This window comes from Lentinula edodes, assembly GCF_021015755.1.
Source record: "Lentinula edodes strain Le(Bin) 0899 ss11 chromosome Unknown C8R40scaffold_52, whole genome shotgun sequence".
Taxonomy (NCBI): Eukaryota; Fungi; Basidiomycota; class Agaricomycetes; order Agaricales; family Omphalotaceae; genus Lentinula; species Lentinula edodes.
In genome coordinates, this window is record NW_025764358.1 from 68911 (window position 1) to 85898 (window position 16988).

At 47.5% G+C, this 16988-nt stretch overlaps 5 protein-coding genes across 5 annotated transcripts; 3 read left to right on the forward strand and 2 right to left on the reverse strand.

Annotated features, from left to right (window-relative positions):
- Positions 1-420: 420 nt before the first annotated feature.
- C8R40DRAFT_1176405 (NADPH-dependent glutamate synthase) lies at positions 421-7606 on the forward strand (the record flags this gene model as incomplete). The annotated part of the gene is made up of 15 exons (XM_046232506.1): positions 421-1112; positions 1185-1396; positions 1447-2830; positions 2881-4181; positions 4236-5926; positions 5982-6166; positions 6217-6277; positions 6325-6486; positions 6545-6759; positions 6811-6863; positions 6917-6991; positions 7045-7229; positions 7278-7357; positions 7408-7495; positions 7547-7606. 15 exons carry the CDS (start codon positions 421-423, stop codon positions 7604-7606), a joined length of 6444 nt encoding a protein of 2147 aa, XP_046080791.1.
- A 51-nt stretch (positions 7607-7657) lies between these two features.
- On the reverse strand, positions 7658-9396 carry C8R40DRAFT_718712 (uncharacterized protein). Its single transcript, XM_046235978.1, has 7 exons — positions 9045-9396; positions 8967-8982; positions 8788-8860; positions 8650-8727; positions 8538-8591; positions 7993-8486; positions 7658-7936 (listed from the first exon to the last, which is right to left on the reverse strand). Exons 2-7 carry the CDS (start codon positions 8968-8970, stop codon positions 7797-7799), a joined length of 843 nt encoding a protein of 280 aa, XP_046080792.1. The 5' UTR covers positions 8971-8982; positions 9045-9396; the 3' UTR covers positions 7658-7796.
- Positions 9397-10887: 1491 nt separating this feature from the next.
- On the forward strand, positions 10888-11923 carry C8R40DRAFT_1163409 (uncharacterized protein; the record flags this gene model as incomplete). Its single annotated transcript, XM_046230367.1, has 2 exons — positions 10888-11364; positions 11417-11923. The coding sequence occupies 2 exons, from the start codon at positions 10888-10890 to the stop codon at positions 11921-11923; spliced, it is 984 nt and encodes a 327-aa protein (XP_046080793.1).
- A 248-nt stretch (positions 11924-12171) lies between these two features.
- On the reverse strand, positions 12172-13276 carry C8R40DRAFT_1163410 (uncharacterized protein; the record flags this gene model as incomplete). Its single annotated transcript, XM_046230368.1, has 5 exons — positions 12172-12609; positions 12673-12873; positions 12930-13039; positions 13100-13181; positions 13244-13276. 5 exons carry the CDS (start codon positions 13274-13276, stop codon positions 12172-12174), a joined length of 864 nt encoding a protein of 287 aa, XP_046080794.1.
- A 573-nt stretch (positions 13277-13849) lies between these two features.
- C8R40DRAFT_1073831 (uncharacterized protein) lies at positions 13850-16717 on the forward strand (the record flags this gene model as incomplete). Its single annotated transcript, XM_046226634.1, has 2 exons — positions 13850-15299; positions 15360-16717. The coding sequence occupies 2 exons, from the start codon at positions 13850-13852 to the stop codon at positions 16715-16717; spliced, it is 2808 nt and encodes a 935-aa protein (XP_046080795.1).
- Positions 16718-16988: the final 271 nt, after the last annotated feature.

A 16988-nucleotide genomic window follows, 5' to 3' on the forward strand; every position in this document is an offset into this window, starting at 1 on the left:
TACCTGCGCGGGTGTGTATATCACAATCTGAGTTAAAAAGTTGCGCGCGAAGTATTCGTGTCCGGTCACCTATCTTAGTACTTGAGACTTGGGTAAGAAAATCGATTCCTTCCGTATTCCGAGCAGACCTCGTGCGCACATACATGCACGGTAAGCTTTGTATGTCGCAGCTGACAGCATTCGGAAGGTTACGGAAATCTGCGCGGTCACGGAGCTACGGGAGGGCGAGCAAAATTCCGATGCTCTCATTGGTTGGAGCTCCCGGCTTCAACGGAGTCAATCGAGACGGCGACCGAGCCGCGATTCACTTTTTTATTTTTATTTTGCTCTTTGAACGTTGACCACCAGTGACCACACCTTATCGCAGTATCCTTGGCTCATCTCCCTCTCACTAGCTTTTACAAATATCTACACCATTCCATGGCCAGCGCTTTGGTCGACTATCATCCTTCCTCAGAATCTTTACCCTTTGTATCTGAATCTGCCACTGCAGAGAATATCAATAGCTTCAATGCGGTCGACCGCGACGTTTCATCATTTGCGGGCTCGCTCCCTGCTAATCAGGGCTTGTACATGAACGAGAACGAAAAGGACTCATGTGGTGTGGGATTCATTTGTCATGTAAAGGGCGAAGCCAATCATAAAATCGTCTCTGATGCTCGTCAACTGCTCTGTGCAATGACTCACAGAGGTGCCACTGGTGCCGATAGCAGAGATGGTGATGGTGCCGGTGTGATGACAGGTATTCCTCATGAGTTTTTCAAGAGAGAAGCGGAGCGAGATCTTGGATGTACCCTTCCTGAGCCTGGAGAGTATGCAGTTGGTAACATTTTCTTCAAAGCCAATGATCCGGTAGGACTTCAATCTCAACAAGCTGTATTTTCCAACATCGCCAGCGATCTCGGCCTCCGTGTTCTTGGTTGGAGAGAAGTTCCAACTGATGGATCCATTCTTGGACCTGCTGCAAGCAGTAAAGAACCGGCCATCCTTCAGCCTTTCATTGTTCTTCGTGCTCATTACGGAAGTGGTACTGTCAGTCAAGGTGGTACATTTGATGCAACGCATCTCGAACGACAGCTTTATGTTCTTCGAAAGCACGCAACACATAGCATGTTTGTGAATTTTCCTTGTTTAAACATTTCGAAGCAGAAGCTAAACGTTTTTGTCACTTTTTTGTTGTTAAGAACACTCGCGAAAGGATTTTACATTTGCTCTCTGTCAACCAAAAACATTGTCTATAAAGGGCAATTGTCCCCTCCTCAGGTGTACAATTACTACCATGACTTGAACCATGTGTTGTACCGTTCTCATTTAGCCCTCGTACATTCGCGATTTTCTACGAATACGTTTCCTAGTTGGGATCGGGCTCAGCCAATGAGATGGGCCGCTCACAACGGTACGTGTTCTTTTTGCTGATTCGAATACCTAATGAATTCCGTGTTTCAGGTGAAATTAACACTGTGCGCGGAAATAAGAATTGGATGCGTGCTCGTGAAGGTGTCCTTTCTTCACAGAATTTCGGCGATGAGCTCGACCTTCTGTACCCTATCATCGAAACCGGTGGCTCTGATTCTGCTGCTTTCGACAATGTCCTCGAACTTCTCGTCGTCAATGGAGTTGTCACTTTGCCGGAAGCGATTATGATGCTCATTCCCGAAGCGTGGCAGGGTAATGAGAACATGGAATCCGAAAAAAGAGCCTTCTACAACTGGGCCGCCTGCCTGCAGGAACCTTGGGATGGTCCCGCTCTATTCGCATTCAGTGATGGCCGTTACTGTGGTGCCAACTTGGATAGAAACGGTCTCAGGCCTTGTCGATTTATTGTCACTAATGAAGACATCATGATCTGCGCTTCCGAGGTCGGAGTATTGTTTATTCCTCCTGAAAAGGTAGTTCAGAAAGGTAGACTTAAACCCGGTCGAATGTTGCTGGTTGACACACTCGAAGGACGAATTGTCGATGACAAAGAGTTGAAGAGGACCACTGCGGCGAAGCAAAATTTCGCATCTTGGGTTGAAACTCACGTTCTTCACGTCCCTAAAATCATGAAACGTGCTAGACGCAGCGGTGCTGTTTTGGAACCTAAGCTCGATGACTATCCATTGAGTACCGACCCGAAATTGTTAGCATTCGGCTACACAGTGGAACAATTAAATCTGCTCATCCTTCCCATGCTGTATGATGGGAAAGAAGCCTTGGGATCTATGGGTAACGATGCGCCCCTTGCTGCTATGGCCTCTGCTCCCCGTGTCATCTACGATTATTTCCGGCAGCTTTTTGCTCAGGTCACCAATCCTCCTATCGATTCTATCCGAGAGAGCATCGTTATGTCCCTTGAGGCCTATGTTGGACCGGAAGGTAATTTGCTGGAAATGAAGCCTGAACAGTGTCACCGAATCCTTCTTCCATCGCCTGTACTTTCGATCGAAGAAATGAATGCCATGAAGAACCTGAAATCAGCTTATTTGACCTGGCCCTCTAGGACTATCGATATCACCTTTCCTAAGGAAGAAGGCCTTCCTGGATACAAATTCGCATTAGAACGTGTTTGTAGCGAAGCGACTCAGGCTATTGACGATGGCGTGAAGGTTATCATTCTATCCGACCGTAATGTCAGCATGACCCGTGTCCCATTATCAGCGTTGGTTGCTTGTGGTGGGGTACATCATTTCCTTGTCGCGCAGAAGAAACGAGCCAAAGTCGCTCTCATGATCGAGACTGCAGAGGCTCGCGAAGTTCACCATCTCTGTGTGCTGGTCGGTTACGGTGCCGACGCTGTCTCTCCCTGGCTGCTGATGGAGACGGTCCACAAAGTAGGACGCGAAAAACTGTGAGCAGCCATAGTTTTGTTTCACTTGAGTTTGCTGACGTTTACAATAGGATAAAGGGTGATAAGACGGTCGCCGACTTGATGGATAATTATCGCCACTCCGTTGATAATGGCATTCTCAAAGTCATGTCTAAGATGGGCATCTCAACTCTTCAATCTTATAAGGGCGCGCAAATTTTCGAAATTCTTGGTCTTCACAGCGAAGTCGTTGACCGCTGCTTCATCGGCTCCGCTAGTCGCATTCAAGGTGCCACGTTTGACCTTCTTGCCATGGATGCCTTTGAGCTTCATGAGCGTGGATGGCCAACTCGTGAGACCATATTACCCCCTGGTATGCCTGAATCGGGAGAATATCACTGGAGAGACGGTGGTGAAGCCCACATCAACGATCCTACAGGTATTGCCCACTTACAGGATGCTGTTCGAGAGAAGAATCAAACTGCCTACGATGCCTACGCTCGTAATGCTGATGCGCAGACTAGCCAGATACACCTTCGAGGACTTCTTGATTTCCGGTACGAGAACAACACACCCATTCCCATCGAGCAAGTGGAACCTTGGAACCAGATTGTTCGTCGTTTTGTCACTGGCGCGATGTCGTATGGTTCTATCTCAATGGAAGCGCACTCTACTTTGGCCGTAGCAATGAACCGTCTGGGTGGAAAGTCTAACACTGGCGAAGGAGGAGAGGACGCTGAGAGATCTCATGTCCTCAGCAACGGAGACACTATGAGATCCGCCATCAAGCAGGTTGCTTCGGGGCGTTTCGGTGTGACATCCAACTACCTTGCCGATGCCGACGAACTGCAAATTAAGATGGCTCAAGGTGCGAAGCCGGGTGAGGGTGGTGAACTCCCTGGCCACAAAGTCTCTGGTTCCATTGCCCGTACCCGACATTCCACTGCTGGCGTTGGCCTCATATCCCCCCCTCCCCACCACGACATCTACTCCATCGAGGATTTGAAGCAGCTTATCTATGATCTAAAATGTGCTAATCCTCGCGCTCGGGTGTCTGTCAAACTCGTATCGGAGGTTGGGGTTGGAATAGTGGCCAGTGGCGTTGCCAAAGCTAAAGCGGACCACATTCTCATATCTGGTCATGATGGTGGTACCGGTGCTTCTCGGTGGACTGGGATTAAATATGCTGGTCTACCTTGGGAGCTTGGTCTCGCGGAAACTCACCAAACTCTGGTGCTTAATGATCTTCGTGGTCGTGTCACTGTTCAGACCGATGGTCAAATTCGCACAGGTCGTGATATTGCTATCGCCTGCCTACTTGGTGCGGAAGAATGGGGTTTTGCCACGACTCCTCTAATTGCCATGGGATGCATCATGATGCGGAAGTGTCACTGTACGTTCATTGTTCATTCCCCGTTTCTTTATCTCACGCAATCCTTCATTACAGTGAACACTTGTCCTGTTGGTATTGCCACTCAAGACCCCCAGCTACGTGCTAAATTTGCTGGACAGCCGGAACAAGTTATCAACTTTTTCTATTATCTCGCAGAAGATCTACGCAGCTACATGGCGAAACTTGGATTTAGGACCATCAATGAGATGGTGGGTCGGGCAGATGTGCTCAAAGTTAATGAGAAGATGCGAACACCAAAAACTGCCCACCTGGACCTCTCGGCCATCTTGAAACCTGCCTGGCAAATGCGACCTGGCGCTGCCACTTACCGTGTTCGCCAACAAGATCACAAGCTCTATATTCGCCTCGACAACAAGTTCATCGATGAGTCAGAGCCTGCCCTTACGAAAGGACTTCCGGTCCACATTGAATGTGATATTCTCAACACCGATCGCGCCCTTGGAACTTCGCTGTCCTATAGAGTTTCCAAGCTTTATGGCGAAGAAGGTCTTCCTCGGGATACTATCCACATCAACATGAAGGGCTCTGCTGGTCAGTCTTGCGGTGCTTTCCTTGCACCGGGTATCACTATCGAGTTGGAAGGTGACGCAAACGATTACGTTGGAAAAGGCCTTTCTGGTGGGAGACTCATTGTGTACCCCCCCAAAGCCTCTGTCTATAAAGCAGAAGAAAACATCATCATCGGCAACGTATGTCTATATGGGGCGACATCTGGGGAAGCGTTCATCCGAGGTATCGCTGCAGAGCGCTTCGCCGTTAGAAATTCCGGTGCCAATGCTGTTGTCGAAGGAACGGGTGATCATGGCTGCGAGTACATGACGGGAGGTCGTGTTGTGGTTCTCGGTAACACTGGTCGCAACTTCGCTGCAGGAATGAGTGGAGGCATTGCCTATGTCTTGGATACTGCCCACACGTTTGCGTCCAAAGTCAATATGGAGATGGTTGAGCTCGGAAAGGTGACAGATCCCCGCGAGATTGCTGCTCTGCGTAGCCTTATCGAAGATCATCGTCATTTTACTGGTTCAGAAGTAGCGGACCGCGTCCTTCATGACTTCCATCATCTTCTTCCGCTCTTCGTTCGTGTGATGCCTATGGACTACAAACGAGTTCTCGAAGAACAGGCCGCCAGGGAAAAAGAAGAGAAGATCCGCTCGAGTATCATTGACATGGTTCCTTCAAGAACTGCTAGCCAGGTTGACCTGGCTTCTGAGGGCCTCGAAGACATATTACTCCCTAAAACTCCCCTCCCCTCTGCCACCCCTAAACGCCATGAGCCATCTGTAGTTGACCTCGAAGACTCCCTCGTTGATGAATCTACTCAAAAGCAAAGACTCAATAAACTCGATAAAACGCGCGGGTTCATGAAGTACAAACGACTCGCTGAAGCTTACAGACCTCCTCGAAAGCGTGTCAAAGACTGGAAAGAGATTTCCACGCGTCTTACCGAAAGCGAATTAAGTTATCAGTCTGCGCGTTGTATGGACTGCGGTGTTCCCTTTTGCCAGTCTGACACTGGCTGTCCAGTCTCGAATATCATACCCAAATGGAATGATCTTGTATTCAAGGGACAATGGCAGGATGCTCTCAATCGACTGCTTCTCACTAACAATTTCCCTGAGTTCACTGGTCGTGTCTGCCCGGCACCTTGTGAAGGTGCTTGTGTCCTTGGGATTAATGAGCAACCAGTTGGGATCAAGAGTATCGAGTGTGCGATTATTGACAAGGTAAGAACCACTCAATAGTCAATTTCTGGTCTTCGTGACTGATGATCCATCGAAGGGCTTCGAAATGGGCTGGATGGCGCCCAACCCTCCCTCTTTCCGAACTGGAAAGAGAGTCGCAATCATTGGTTCCGGCCCGGCGGGTCTTGCATGCGCTGATCAACTAAATAAAGCTGGGCATCTTGTTACCGTATACGACCGTAATGATCGCATGGGTGGTTTATTGATGTACGGGATCCCGAAGTATGTTGAACTCCATCCTTCGGGTCTTCAATGATCTGACGACATGACAGTATGAAATTGGACAAGACCGTTGTCCAACGCCGACTTGACCTAATGGCCGCTGAAGGCGTTGTATGTTGTATCTGCTCTCTGTAACATGATTGCTTACCACAAAACAGACATTCATCCCCAATGCTCATGTCGGAGTAGACATTGATGTTGAGGACATACGTGCTCAAAATGACGCACTTGTCATTTGCACTGGTGCCACCTGGCCTCGGGACTTGCGAATTCCCAACCGCGACGTCGAGGGAATTCATTTTGCGATGGAGTTCTTACAGGTATCTCGAAGCAAATAATCAATCATTTTTCCCTTTATGCTGACCTGTTATTCACTAGCTGAATACCAAGTCCCTCCTTGACTCGGAACTGCAAGATGGTAATTATATTAATGCCAAAGGCAAGGATGTCATAGTGATTGGAGGAGGTGACACTGGCAATGATTGCATCGGTACCTCCATGCGTCATGGAGCGCAGTCGGTCACCAACTTCGAACTGCTCCCAAGGCCTCCCGTCGCTCGTGGAAGAGATAATCCATGGCCCCAATGGCCACGGTGCGGTTCCTGGAAGTTCTTCTCATATGGAAGCTGACTATTGCCTTTCAGAATTTTCCGAACCGATTACGGTCACACCGAGGTTGCCGCTCACTTCGGAAATGGTATTTCCTTCTGTGTTCACTACCTTACCGTACGCTGAATTCATGGAATCCAGACCCCAGGGAGTACTGTATATCTACTAAAGATTTCGTTGTCGACGATAACGGGAAACTCACTGGCTTGAACACCGGTATGCTACATCATGATGAACTCACCTTATGTATCCTGAGACTCTATTTCTAGTCCGTGTTGAGTGGACCAAGGACAGCGGAGGCAAATGGAAGATGGAAGATGTCCCAGGATCTGAGAAATTCTTTCCCGCACAACTCGTTTTCCTAGCTCTGGGTTTCCTAGGTCCCAGGAACGACGTCATCAAAGCTCTTGGTGTGAAGCAAGATGCTCGTTCAAATATACAAACTCCTCACAAAGTAAATGATATTCACTGCGTGCATCGATAATTCCTGACCTCCTTTTAGAAATATTCTACTAACGTGGATGGTGTTTTCGCTGCGGGTGATTGCCGTCGTGGCCAGTCCTTGATCGTTTGGGGCATCAAGTAAGCACGTTTAAGGTGTCTCGTCGCAGTCGCTTATGTATATTATCCAGCGAGGGACGTAGCGCAGCGGCAGAGATCGATGCTTGGCTCAGCTCTGGCAAGACTCGGTTGCCAAGTGCTGGCGGCATTAAAGCTCGGGTGAGGCAGGCTTATCTTCGACATAGGTAGCTGATGCTGAAATGTTAATAGGTGTATGTACCACCTCCAAGCAAACTATATTCCGCGAAATCCGCCGAAGTAGAAGCTTAACGTGTAATTTCTAGCTTAGCACCATGTTTGTATTTTCAGTGTTTGTCCATGGGGCTCATGAATTGGAATCTCTACTACACTACTACCTTGTATATATCACTTTATCATATACGACGACTGTTTCATATAGGTTTCAATGTAGCCAATGCATTCCTCCGCATATTGTCAAACTGCGTCAATATCAGTAAGTTCAAAATCTACCAGGTGAGATATCATTTAAAGAAAGTTTGCAGTTTTTTTGATGGCGGTCCCTTGAACGCGGTACAGTGAAGCTTGAATCACAATAATGACAAGTATATGGCTTCTCGCCTTTATGAGAATTCTCGTGGACTGAGAAACAAGCACATAAATCCTAGGTACTTCGAATGAAGCCAAAAAAGACTCACATTGTAGATTATGTTTCGCAGTGAAATCGGCAGAACAAAACGAGCAATAGAATCTAGCCTGAGATTTACGCTTTCTATCCGCTTGTTCTCTTACTTTGGTAGAAGCTACAGTTGCCTTCTTGAGCCCGAATTCGAAAGATGTCAGCGAAGAAGGGCTGATCATAGTAAGCCCCTCATCGACAGGAGGAGCAGGATAGGCAGTATAATGACCCTGAGGGTCGATAATCCTGAAGCCAGGGTTTATCTCCCCTTGGGAGTTTGGATAATTTGCTGACAAATTCTGGTATAAATGTCCACCCGAGTGGTTCGACTCATATCCTGATACCCCCGGTGTAGGAGGGAAAGGGGAATAAGGCGAGGAAGAGGGTTGTGTATATGCGGACTCTGGCCAACTCGAGGGTTGCGTACTCGGCACATAGGAAAAATCTGTGAAAACCATAGGGGGCTGAGGGCGTATTGCACTGGTATTAGACGTTGGAACTCCATTTCCGGGGCTGCGGTAAGTCATAAGGACATAGTCTCAGCGACACCTTGCTGAATTTCACCTTGTCATAAACGATCCTCCAGTGATATCATCTGGAGAGAACTGAGAGTATGCCCTGTTGAGCTTGTTAGGACACAAAGGTGTGGGATGATGTGACTACTTGTATAACTTACTCATCCAAGGGAGAAGAGAGTTGCTGATCGTAATGTGCGTATGAGTTTTGATTGTATGCTTCGCCATGAACGTCAGAGCTGAACAGAAGCAGAGACAGAAAATCAGAGGAGGATCCTAGGAGAATGTGATATGCGTACAGGTAACTGTGATTAAACGACATAGTGAGGACTGGTATGCAAAGTAGCAGCAGAGTGAAGGACTCGTGTAGTCCTTTGATTAGACAAATCGTTGAGGGGAGGGGTTGCGGGTGTAGATGTAGGTGGATTGGGTAGCTTTTGGCTTTTTATAGGATTAGCTGTAGAAACGAGATACGCACCCATTCATGCACCTTCCTGTCAAGTAAATAACAACTAAACAGCCTGCGGGTTCATAAATTCATACATAGAACACATACTCTTCGTGCGGTTTTAACACTGTAGTTGGTCCTGTCCGTCGGACGCTGTGATTATGAACCAACCTCACCACATCCTTCCTCTCGACACCAAAGTTGAATTGGTGCCTCCGTTCCTACAAGCTGGTTTAATAGCATTTGGGCATTTTCGTCACAGCAAATTCAGGAAATGAATGTTCATAATGAAGTAGCTCTCTTGGTCCATTTCAGTAGGTAGGATATCGAGGTATTACTCTTTGGCCATTTTAGCGGAATGTACACTTCGGTCGTGAGATGTTGTTAACCCAGCAGCGCCTTCAAATCGAAGGATGTTGGATTTAATACTTCTTTGGTCCTTCTTGGCAAGAAGCAGCTGTTGAAAGCTCGAGGGCAAGGGTTCCTCTACCGTGAGCCCGAATTCCTAATTTCTGCCATTAAAGTTCAAAACAGCTTTGACATTTTTGGAACGAAGTTGGGCTTAAGCATGAATATGAACACACCTTTTTGAGACCAATTACAAAGATCCCCCTACTCAGAATATGGTCCAAAATGGCTGAAAGAGTTGTTACAATTCGAAAGATCAGGTCTCTGGGGCAGCATGGTTATTCAGACGGGGGAAAATCGTCTGGGAAAGATATGACAGGCGTTATTATACTCAAGAAAACTGAAGCGCCAAGCTGAAACTTAGAAACCTGATTTTTCTGATGCATATTGGAGTAACTCAATCATCCACAGAGATACTAGTAGTCTGCAATAAGACGTGCGTCGAGAGCTCAGACGCTGTGTCTCATTTTCATATAGACATCGGAAACCATATATGGGCGGTGGATCAATGCCACAACAGAGACCTACCTTCGATGCCTCTGCTGGACGCAAGTTTTGTAAAATAGAGGTAAACTGCGGGAGACAATAATACAGTCTCTGAGTCGTCACTGTTATTAAGGTTCATACCTTATGGTCTATAAACTATCGCTCGTCATGGGTTGATTGAACCTGCCGAATGTCTCGGTCCCTGAGTTCAAATGAACCACACTCGCAATATGATTCTTTTTCCAGTCCTACCAAATGAAAAAAGAAAGCAGTAAGATTTGGACCAGATAAAGCACAGCAGCACTACACAGCGATACAGCGATACAGCTAATAGCTCAGCACTTAGCAACAATTTCTGCGTCGACGGACAGGTCAGAAAATCGGGGCCAGATTTTTTGCAAAATCGCCTAAACGGCACGCGCTGACAAAAGCTTGGGAAATTCACTCACTGACCGAATTGGGTCTGTGACAGTGGCATAGCCGATGAGATGTCTGTTTAGACGGTCACACTCACCAAAGGCGGATGGAGAGAGCATGCAGAGGTGTTGGCCTAATGTTTGTAGTTGGCACATCTGCAAAACCTGTATGTTCGCCAGAGCAAGGGTACTGGCTGGAGAGCGCTCTCCAGCACCCAAAGCACCGAGAGCAAAATTTCAACCTTGCTCTGGGTGCTTTGGTTGCTGGGAAGCGCTCTCAGCTGCTTTCGGAGAATTAGCCGAAAAAACAGGTTTTGCAGATGTGGATCTTGGCAGTTTACCTAGTAGAAGGCTACTGATAAGTGGGGCAAGGGGGGGCCTTGTCCACTAGATTTAAGGGCGTGTTGGACGCGCAACATATTAGAAAATATTGTCAGTTAAGAGATAGATACTTAGATAGAGTGAATTGACCAAGATAAAAGAGTGCCGGAGTCCGGCGTCGATTCAAGAGAACGAAGGCACGTGACATGACGCTATTTGTTGTGCAGTCAGCTCGGCCCTCGGGGCCGAATAGTTGCCTAATTAGACTATTTACAACCGGACCGTTCACGCGTCGTTGACCGGTCTGCTCTCATACCACAATGTCTTCAAAAGTAAAACGAACTTACGCGTCTCGCTCGGACAAACCCAAGCCCTGCTTTTTATCACCTGCCTCTGCGCCCTCTTCTCCTCCTCCAGCGCCATCGATCAAGAGAAAACGGCTTTTCGGTGATTCTCAGTCCCAGGTTGATGCATCTGCGAAACGCGTCAAGTCTTCGAAGGAAAAACTTAGGCAAAAGACGCTGAAGCAGCTTCATTTCTGCATTGATCAATCGATTGTGCGGACCTGTGCCATTTGCAAATTGTCATATACGAAAGGTGCTGAAGACGATGAAGCTTTGCATCGAGCTCATTGTGCCAGAGTTCAACGAGGTATGGAGTGGGGCAAAGAGGAGGAAAGAGACAAAGCTGGTGCAGGAAACGTGAAGGAGATTGTAGAGGTGGTCAAGCTAAAGGATGGAAAAAAGGGAAGGATTATCTGTGTAGATGCGACTGTAGGAGGCAAGATTGGTTCTAAGGCAAGTCCACGATTTCGGCTGCTCTCAGGACACGGTCACATTGTCACTTTAGTTATCTACACTTTTGGAAACCATCAACGTCACGCTCTCAGCCTCTACTTTGTCGCCAGAAGCCCTACGTGCCTCTAAAGCTTATCTTTTCCTTCTGCCCGCAATAACACCCAATAAAGAAAAGATCGTGGGCTGCATCTTCGCGCAACGGATAGAAAAGGCGATGGCGGTAGCTCCTCCTTCGAGTTCTTCCATCCCTGAGAATGACGACGCGACACCTTCCTCACGGTCACTTCTGACTGTGGATGATACAAGTGGTCTTTTCTGCTATCCTGAACTTCTTCCAACTGCACTTGGTATTTCTCGAATATTTGTCACTTCTACACAACGCAGACAGGGAATAGCGAGCGGCTTGTTGTCTGCCGCCGCGCAAACAGCTATTCATGGATGTGTCTTGGACCCTAAGGATGGGCAGATCGCGTTTTCGCAAACCACCGGGGACGGTATAGCTTTGATGAGAAATTGGGGACAAGGAGGTATCCGGATATATGATGAAGACAATTGTTAGATGATTTTCTAGATTCCTGTATTTCTTACACACTTGTTTGCTTTGTAAAACGTCTACGTACATGCACTGTATCAGTATATTTAGTCCTGATGGGCCAAAGCAAGGTCAGAGCGATAAATAATATATTAAGCTATAGGACCAACTGAAAGAGCGCGTACCCAAATGGTGTCATAAAGTTCATATCGACATGATTACATAGATCTCACCATGCTTGGACTTCATAACCTACATTTCTCTGTCTTCAATACCTACGCCAGTAGCTTTGGAATGACCTTAATCATTTGGTCAATATTAATGAATTGCACCCAATTCTCCAACTCCTTCTCAGAATTATACCATACAAATCTACTCTCCCCTCTTGTCCCTCTGAAGAATGCACAGACGCACTGATAATTCTCCTGCGAGAGCTGATCCTGCCGTGCCACGCCCAATTGAGCTTTGAATAAACGAAATTCCCATCCCTGCAAAGGAATGTTGTCTCCGAGCGCATATGGAGTTTCTTCCGTTTTATGCGAAGGATGAGAGCCCTCGACAATAAACTCCAATCGAGAATAATCAAAACCGACAGGTTGGCCCACAGCATGGTTATAAGCTTCTTTCAGGGTGAGCACGATACTCACCCGGCGCAGAACCACCTCGTCAGAGAGTCCTTCTTTGAGGATGAGCGCTTGTTCTTTGCGCGTCAGCTACAGTGAGGGTTCAGAAAGACACAAATGGCAAGACCGAAACTTATTGCGAGAGTCACGGACCTTATGCGCCATACTTTCTACGTACGCCCGAGCTGTGATTCCTCGCGGCTCCACTTCTATTCGTCTAATCCCGATACCGATGTTGACGACTTTGCGTTGAGTGCCTTGGGTCATAGCCATGCCACATAGAGATTCGGAGTAGGTCAAGTGATAACCAATCATTGAGTGTAAGAATTTTTCAGGCGACATGTCTTCCGGAGACTAGCAAATTCTCCCCTCAGTAGACGGCGCGTGTCGGAGAGCGATACCTAACACACCTGTTCAATCCAGTGCTTTCCAGAGGAAGTCTTGTAGTCAGTCCATTTTGCGCGGGGTATGCGGCGATGCCTCATCATCAGTAACGGTAACATTTGTGTTATACATCGACCTGGTCGTTCCGATAAGTTAGCAGTCAACCTATAGTCTGACTGAAAGCTCTGCAACGCACGAAAGGATTCAGCGCTCGTAGGATCGTACGGGATTTCGGGCGAGACACATTCCTTGACAACATTATAACATGCTTCGTATTCCTTCAGAGAGAAAGATCACAGCAATCAGCTTATCTCACTCTTGAGCAAAAGATATTCCGCACCTCTTTCGTTGCTTCCCTGTTCAGTGATAACATCCACACTAGAATCGGGCAGTCATGGTAAGGGCCATTGATAGGCGGTAATGTTGTAGGTGGCTGAGAGTGAGAGCTCGTTGAAGCTGTTTGTAGATTTTCCATATCGATGTTCCTGACCGCTCAGTAAGTACGCGAAGTAAAGCAGAGGTTGAGCATTACTAGGACTCCTCGGGGGATTCGATTGCAGATTTTGTGGCGCGTGGTGGGTGCTCGGTGTAAGTTGCAAAATGGAAACTTCCCACGTCGTTTTATAGAACTCGAGAGCTCATGGAATCCTTGTTTTCAGGATATTCACAAAACAACAGTCACATTTTCTATGAAATCATGAATGTTGTTATGTAGAATGTTGTACATTGATGGCCATTAGGTTATGAGAGTTTTAGAGAAGAACTTGCCCAAAGACGTTCAAATAATGGGAAAGTTGATTACATAAACACTTTGTTAGCTACCTAGACTTGTACCACTGCCAGAGAAACGACTGTAGCTGTCGGTGTGTGCTGAAAGGGTATCTCATTCTGTCCTTTACATCCTCAGAGCTATTATGACACCCGTTTTTTTTTTTGATTAGATGGTATGCGAAAGCACGATCTTCAGTCAGCAACCAGAATTTTCATTAGGTTCCGGTCAAATCAAGCACTTCTCGACCATGGAAACTTGAACAACTCTCCTTCACTTAATCCAAAGAATCCCATTACTCTACTGGAATCAACCCCCCGTACATCTCCATATACATCTGTTCCACGGTCTCTGGTTCCCGCCGTCGTCGGTGTCCTTGCTGGCCCAGAAGCGGGCGGTGACCCTCCTCTTGCGTCGGTGTACCCTACGTCGCGCCATGGCCGTCAAATGCGTGTAGGATCCCCTTACAGAGCTCGGGATTCGGATGGTACAAAGGACACAATTCCGCCGTCTCCTCAAGATCTCTGGACTCGGGCGCTAACTCTTGCTTCAAAAGATGTAAAAAGTATCACAAGCAAAATGCTTATTCACTTTTTTGAACGAGGGAAGGCAAGCTACCGACCTTGGTCCCCGACTTTGAGTTCTAATCCCTCTAACGCTGGTCCAAACACTAGTGTTGCCGATTCTAACACTCACCTTCCCATTCTGGATCACACCATCCGATTAACCCTGTCCCATTATACCACACTAATTCATGGGCTCCTTCTTCGTCGACATTACTCTGTTGCCTTATCATGGGCCCGAAAATTAATTTATCCATTTCCCACTTTTCCAACGTATACGTCGTCGCACTTCAAACACCTTCCTCGCGCATCAAACCTCCCGAGATACTCCCGAGAATCAGTCCATTTGTCTCTCGACGGGACAGCGCTTTCTGCTTGCCTTCTCGTCCTGGCACGTTTGGGAAGGGTTCACGAAGCTATCGCGGTACTGGAGGCGTATGCTGCCCCGAGTATTATTCCTAGTACCTTAGGATTGACATTGTTAGCTCGTCACACTGATGCCAGGAACGTTCAATTAAACACTATACAAATCAACGATTTCCTCCTCACGCTGCTTCGTTGGCCAACCAAGAAACATGCGTTACCAGTTCCCAGTGCAGACTTTCCTCTACCCTTGAAGTCAGACAAGGCAGAGCTTATTTCGACGACTTTCGATAAATCAAAGAATGCAAGGAAACCTACGGGAAAGGCCACTTTTAGAACTTCATCTTGGCTAGCGCGAACGACAGACTCAACTCGTTCGGCCCGCCCTGATCTACTCCTCCGAATCCTTCCCGCTCTCTACCCGCGGTATGGTGTCTCCTGGGATTCGCGGACAGTATGCCTGATGCTTCAAGCCGTGAGGATGAGCGCAAAGATGGACGGAATCAGTGCGTTTGGGTTGAGGAAGGTTATTAAGGATATCTTTGCCGGAAGTACAAAGATTAAACGGAAGGAAATGTTGGATGAATCCTTGCAGTTGCAATCAAACTTGGAACAGACTCGAGGGCCGGACTCTGTGGACAGACAGAGCTGGCTCGTAGATAATATCATGGAAGTGCTTTGGGAGCCCCTCGGCGATGAAAGTAATTGCTACTGTTTTGAAAACAATTACTCCCTGTATACTTATATTCACATTAATCTAGGTATCCTTCCTTCTTCCCGTCCTCCATTAAAACTTTCCATCACCAAAGCGAGCAAAAAATTCAAGAAGAAAGAGACACCCCTTACGCATACTCCCAGGAAATCTTCTCTTCGTCCGTTGGAATATGGTCCATTCACGCCTTGGCCTGTGACTGCCTCATCTCCGCCACCTTCACTAACACTTACCTCTAATATCAAGACTGATACTGGATCTGATACACATTTCCCATACCCGACTTTGACCCACCCTTTCCTTCTCGCGCGTGAGATATTTCTCAGACTCGTTTGGGAGCACGCAGCCAGTTCCAATATAAACGAAAATGCTGACATCGATCTCCACGCTCTTCCTTCGCCAGCAGTCATACCGCCATCTTCACTCGCCCGGCTGCTTGACCCGGATGGAGATGGTTTAGGTCACCTGGGTGGGTTACCGAAGTGGTTCGGTCTCCTCGAAGAAGCTCTGAAACGAAAGTTTGGTTTTGGTTCAAAATTGCTTACGATTTCATCTATAATGTCATCGGTTTCAGCGAAAGCGAACCCTCGGATGAAGTTGGTCGATGAAGTGTTTGGGTATCCCGAAGATCCACATTCGCCTACGCTTCCAAAACTTACACCCACTGCTTTTCACCATTATATACTCATGCTTGGGCTTAGCGCGCCTGAGCCATGGGAGTTTGTCCAGACTGGGTGGAATCAACGATATCCGTTCCAAGGGTATCCACATTCGATTGGCTCAACCTACATCAGCACTAATGCCATTACTCGTTCCACCTCCCCTCCATCCTCCGGCCCCTTCACTAGTTGTACTTCTACACCACAAACTACTAAAGATGTCGTGCCTGCGATTTCTCCTCTCTCTATCCCTGGACCCTCCGAAATACCCATCACTCTCTCCTACATGCGCGCCCTGCGGCTTGTGCCTACGAAAGACACCTTGTGTGCCGCGGTAGTGTTTTGGAGAGAGGCAGTGGGTGGTGAGACGTTAGCCGAACTAGGTGTCAGAGAGTATAAGATGAGTTCTATGGAACGGGGAGATGGGGAGGAAGAAGATGCGTATACGCGAGAGTATGAAACGTGGAAGGTTAATGTAGAACCTCCGGAAAGCAGAAACAATCTGGACTGCAAAGAGGGGGGACAAAGAAGTGGTAAGACAACAATCAGTGAAATTGGGACAATGGGAGAGTTTGCCAAATTCTGTCGATGGATCCGAGAATGGGTGGATGAAATCAATGTGGGTACAGGCACGGGCGGAAAAACTACGCTGACGATGCCTCATCCGTATCATATACATCGTTGGGCGGGAATTGTGAGGAAGATGCGTGAAGGTCAAGGATACGACTCGGAGGACGACAATATGTAAAAGGAACCAGAGTTATGGTGACGAGGAGGTTCCCGATTAAAGATTATTTTGAAGAGGCCTGAGTAAGTAGAACGAACAAAAATTTAGTCTGTTTACCGAGGTCTGCCGGATTCAGAAGGATTGAGGTTTTCCAGGGTTTTCCCTGGCACTGTACTAGGCGGCGTTCAGGCATGCTATGGTTCGAATTGAATTAAGTTACCCCTTCCCCACACCACACTGACTGTCATCATCTTCCTTCCCTTCCCCGCATGTACACGTGTTCAAGTTGCTC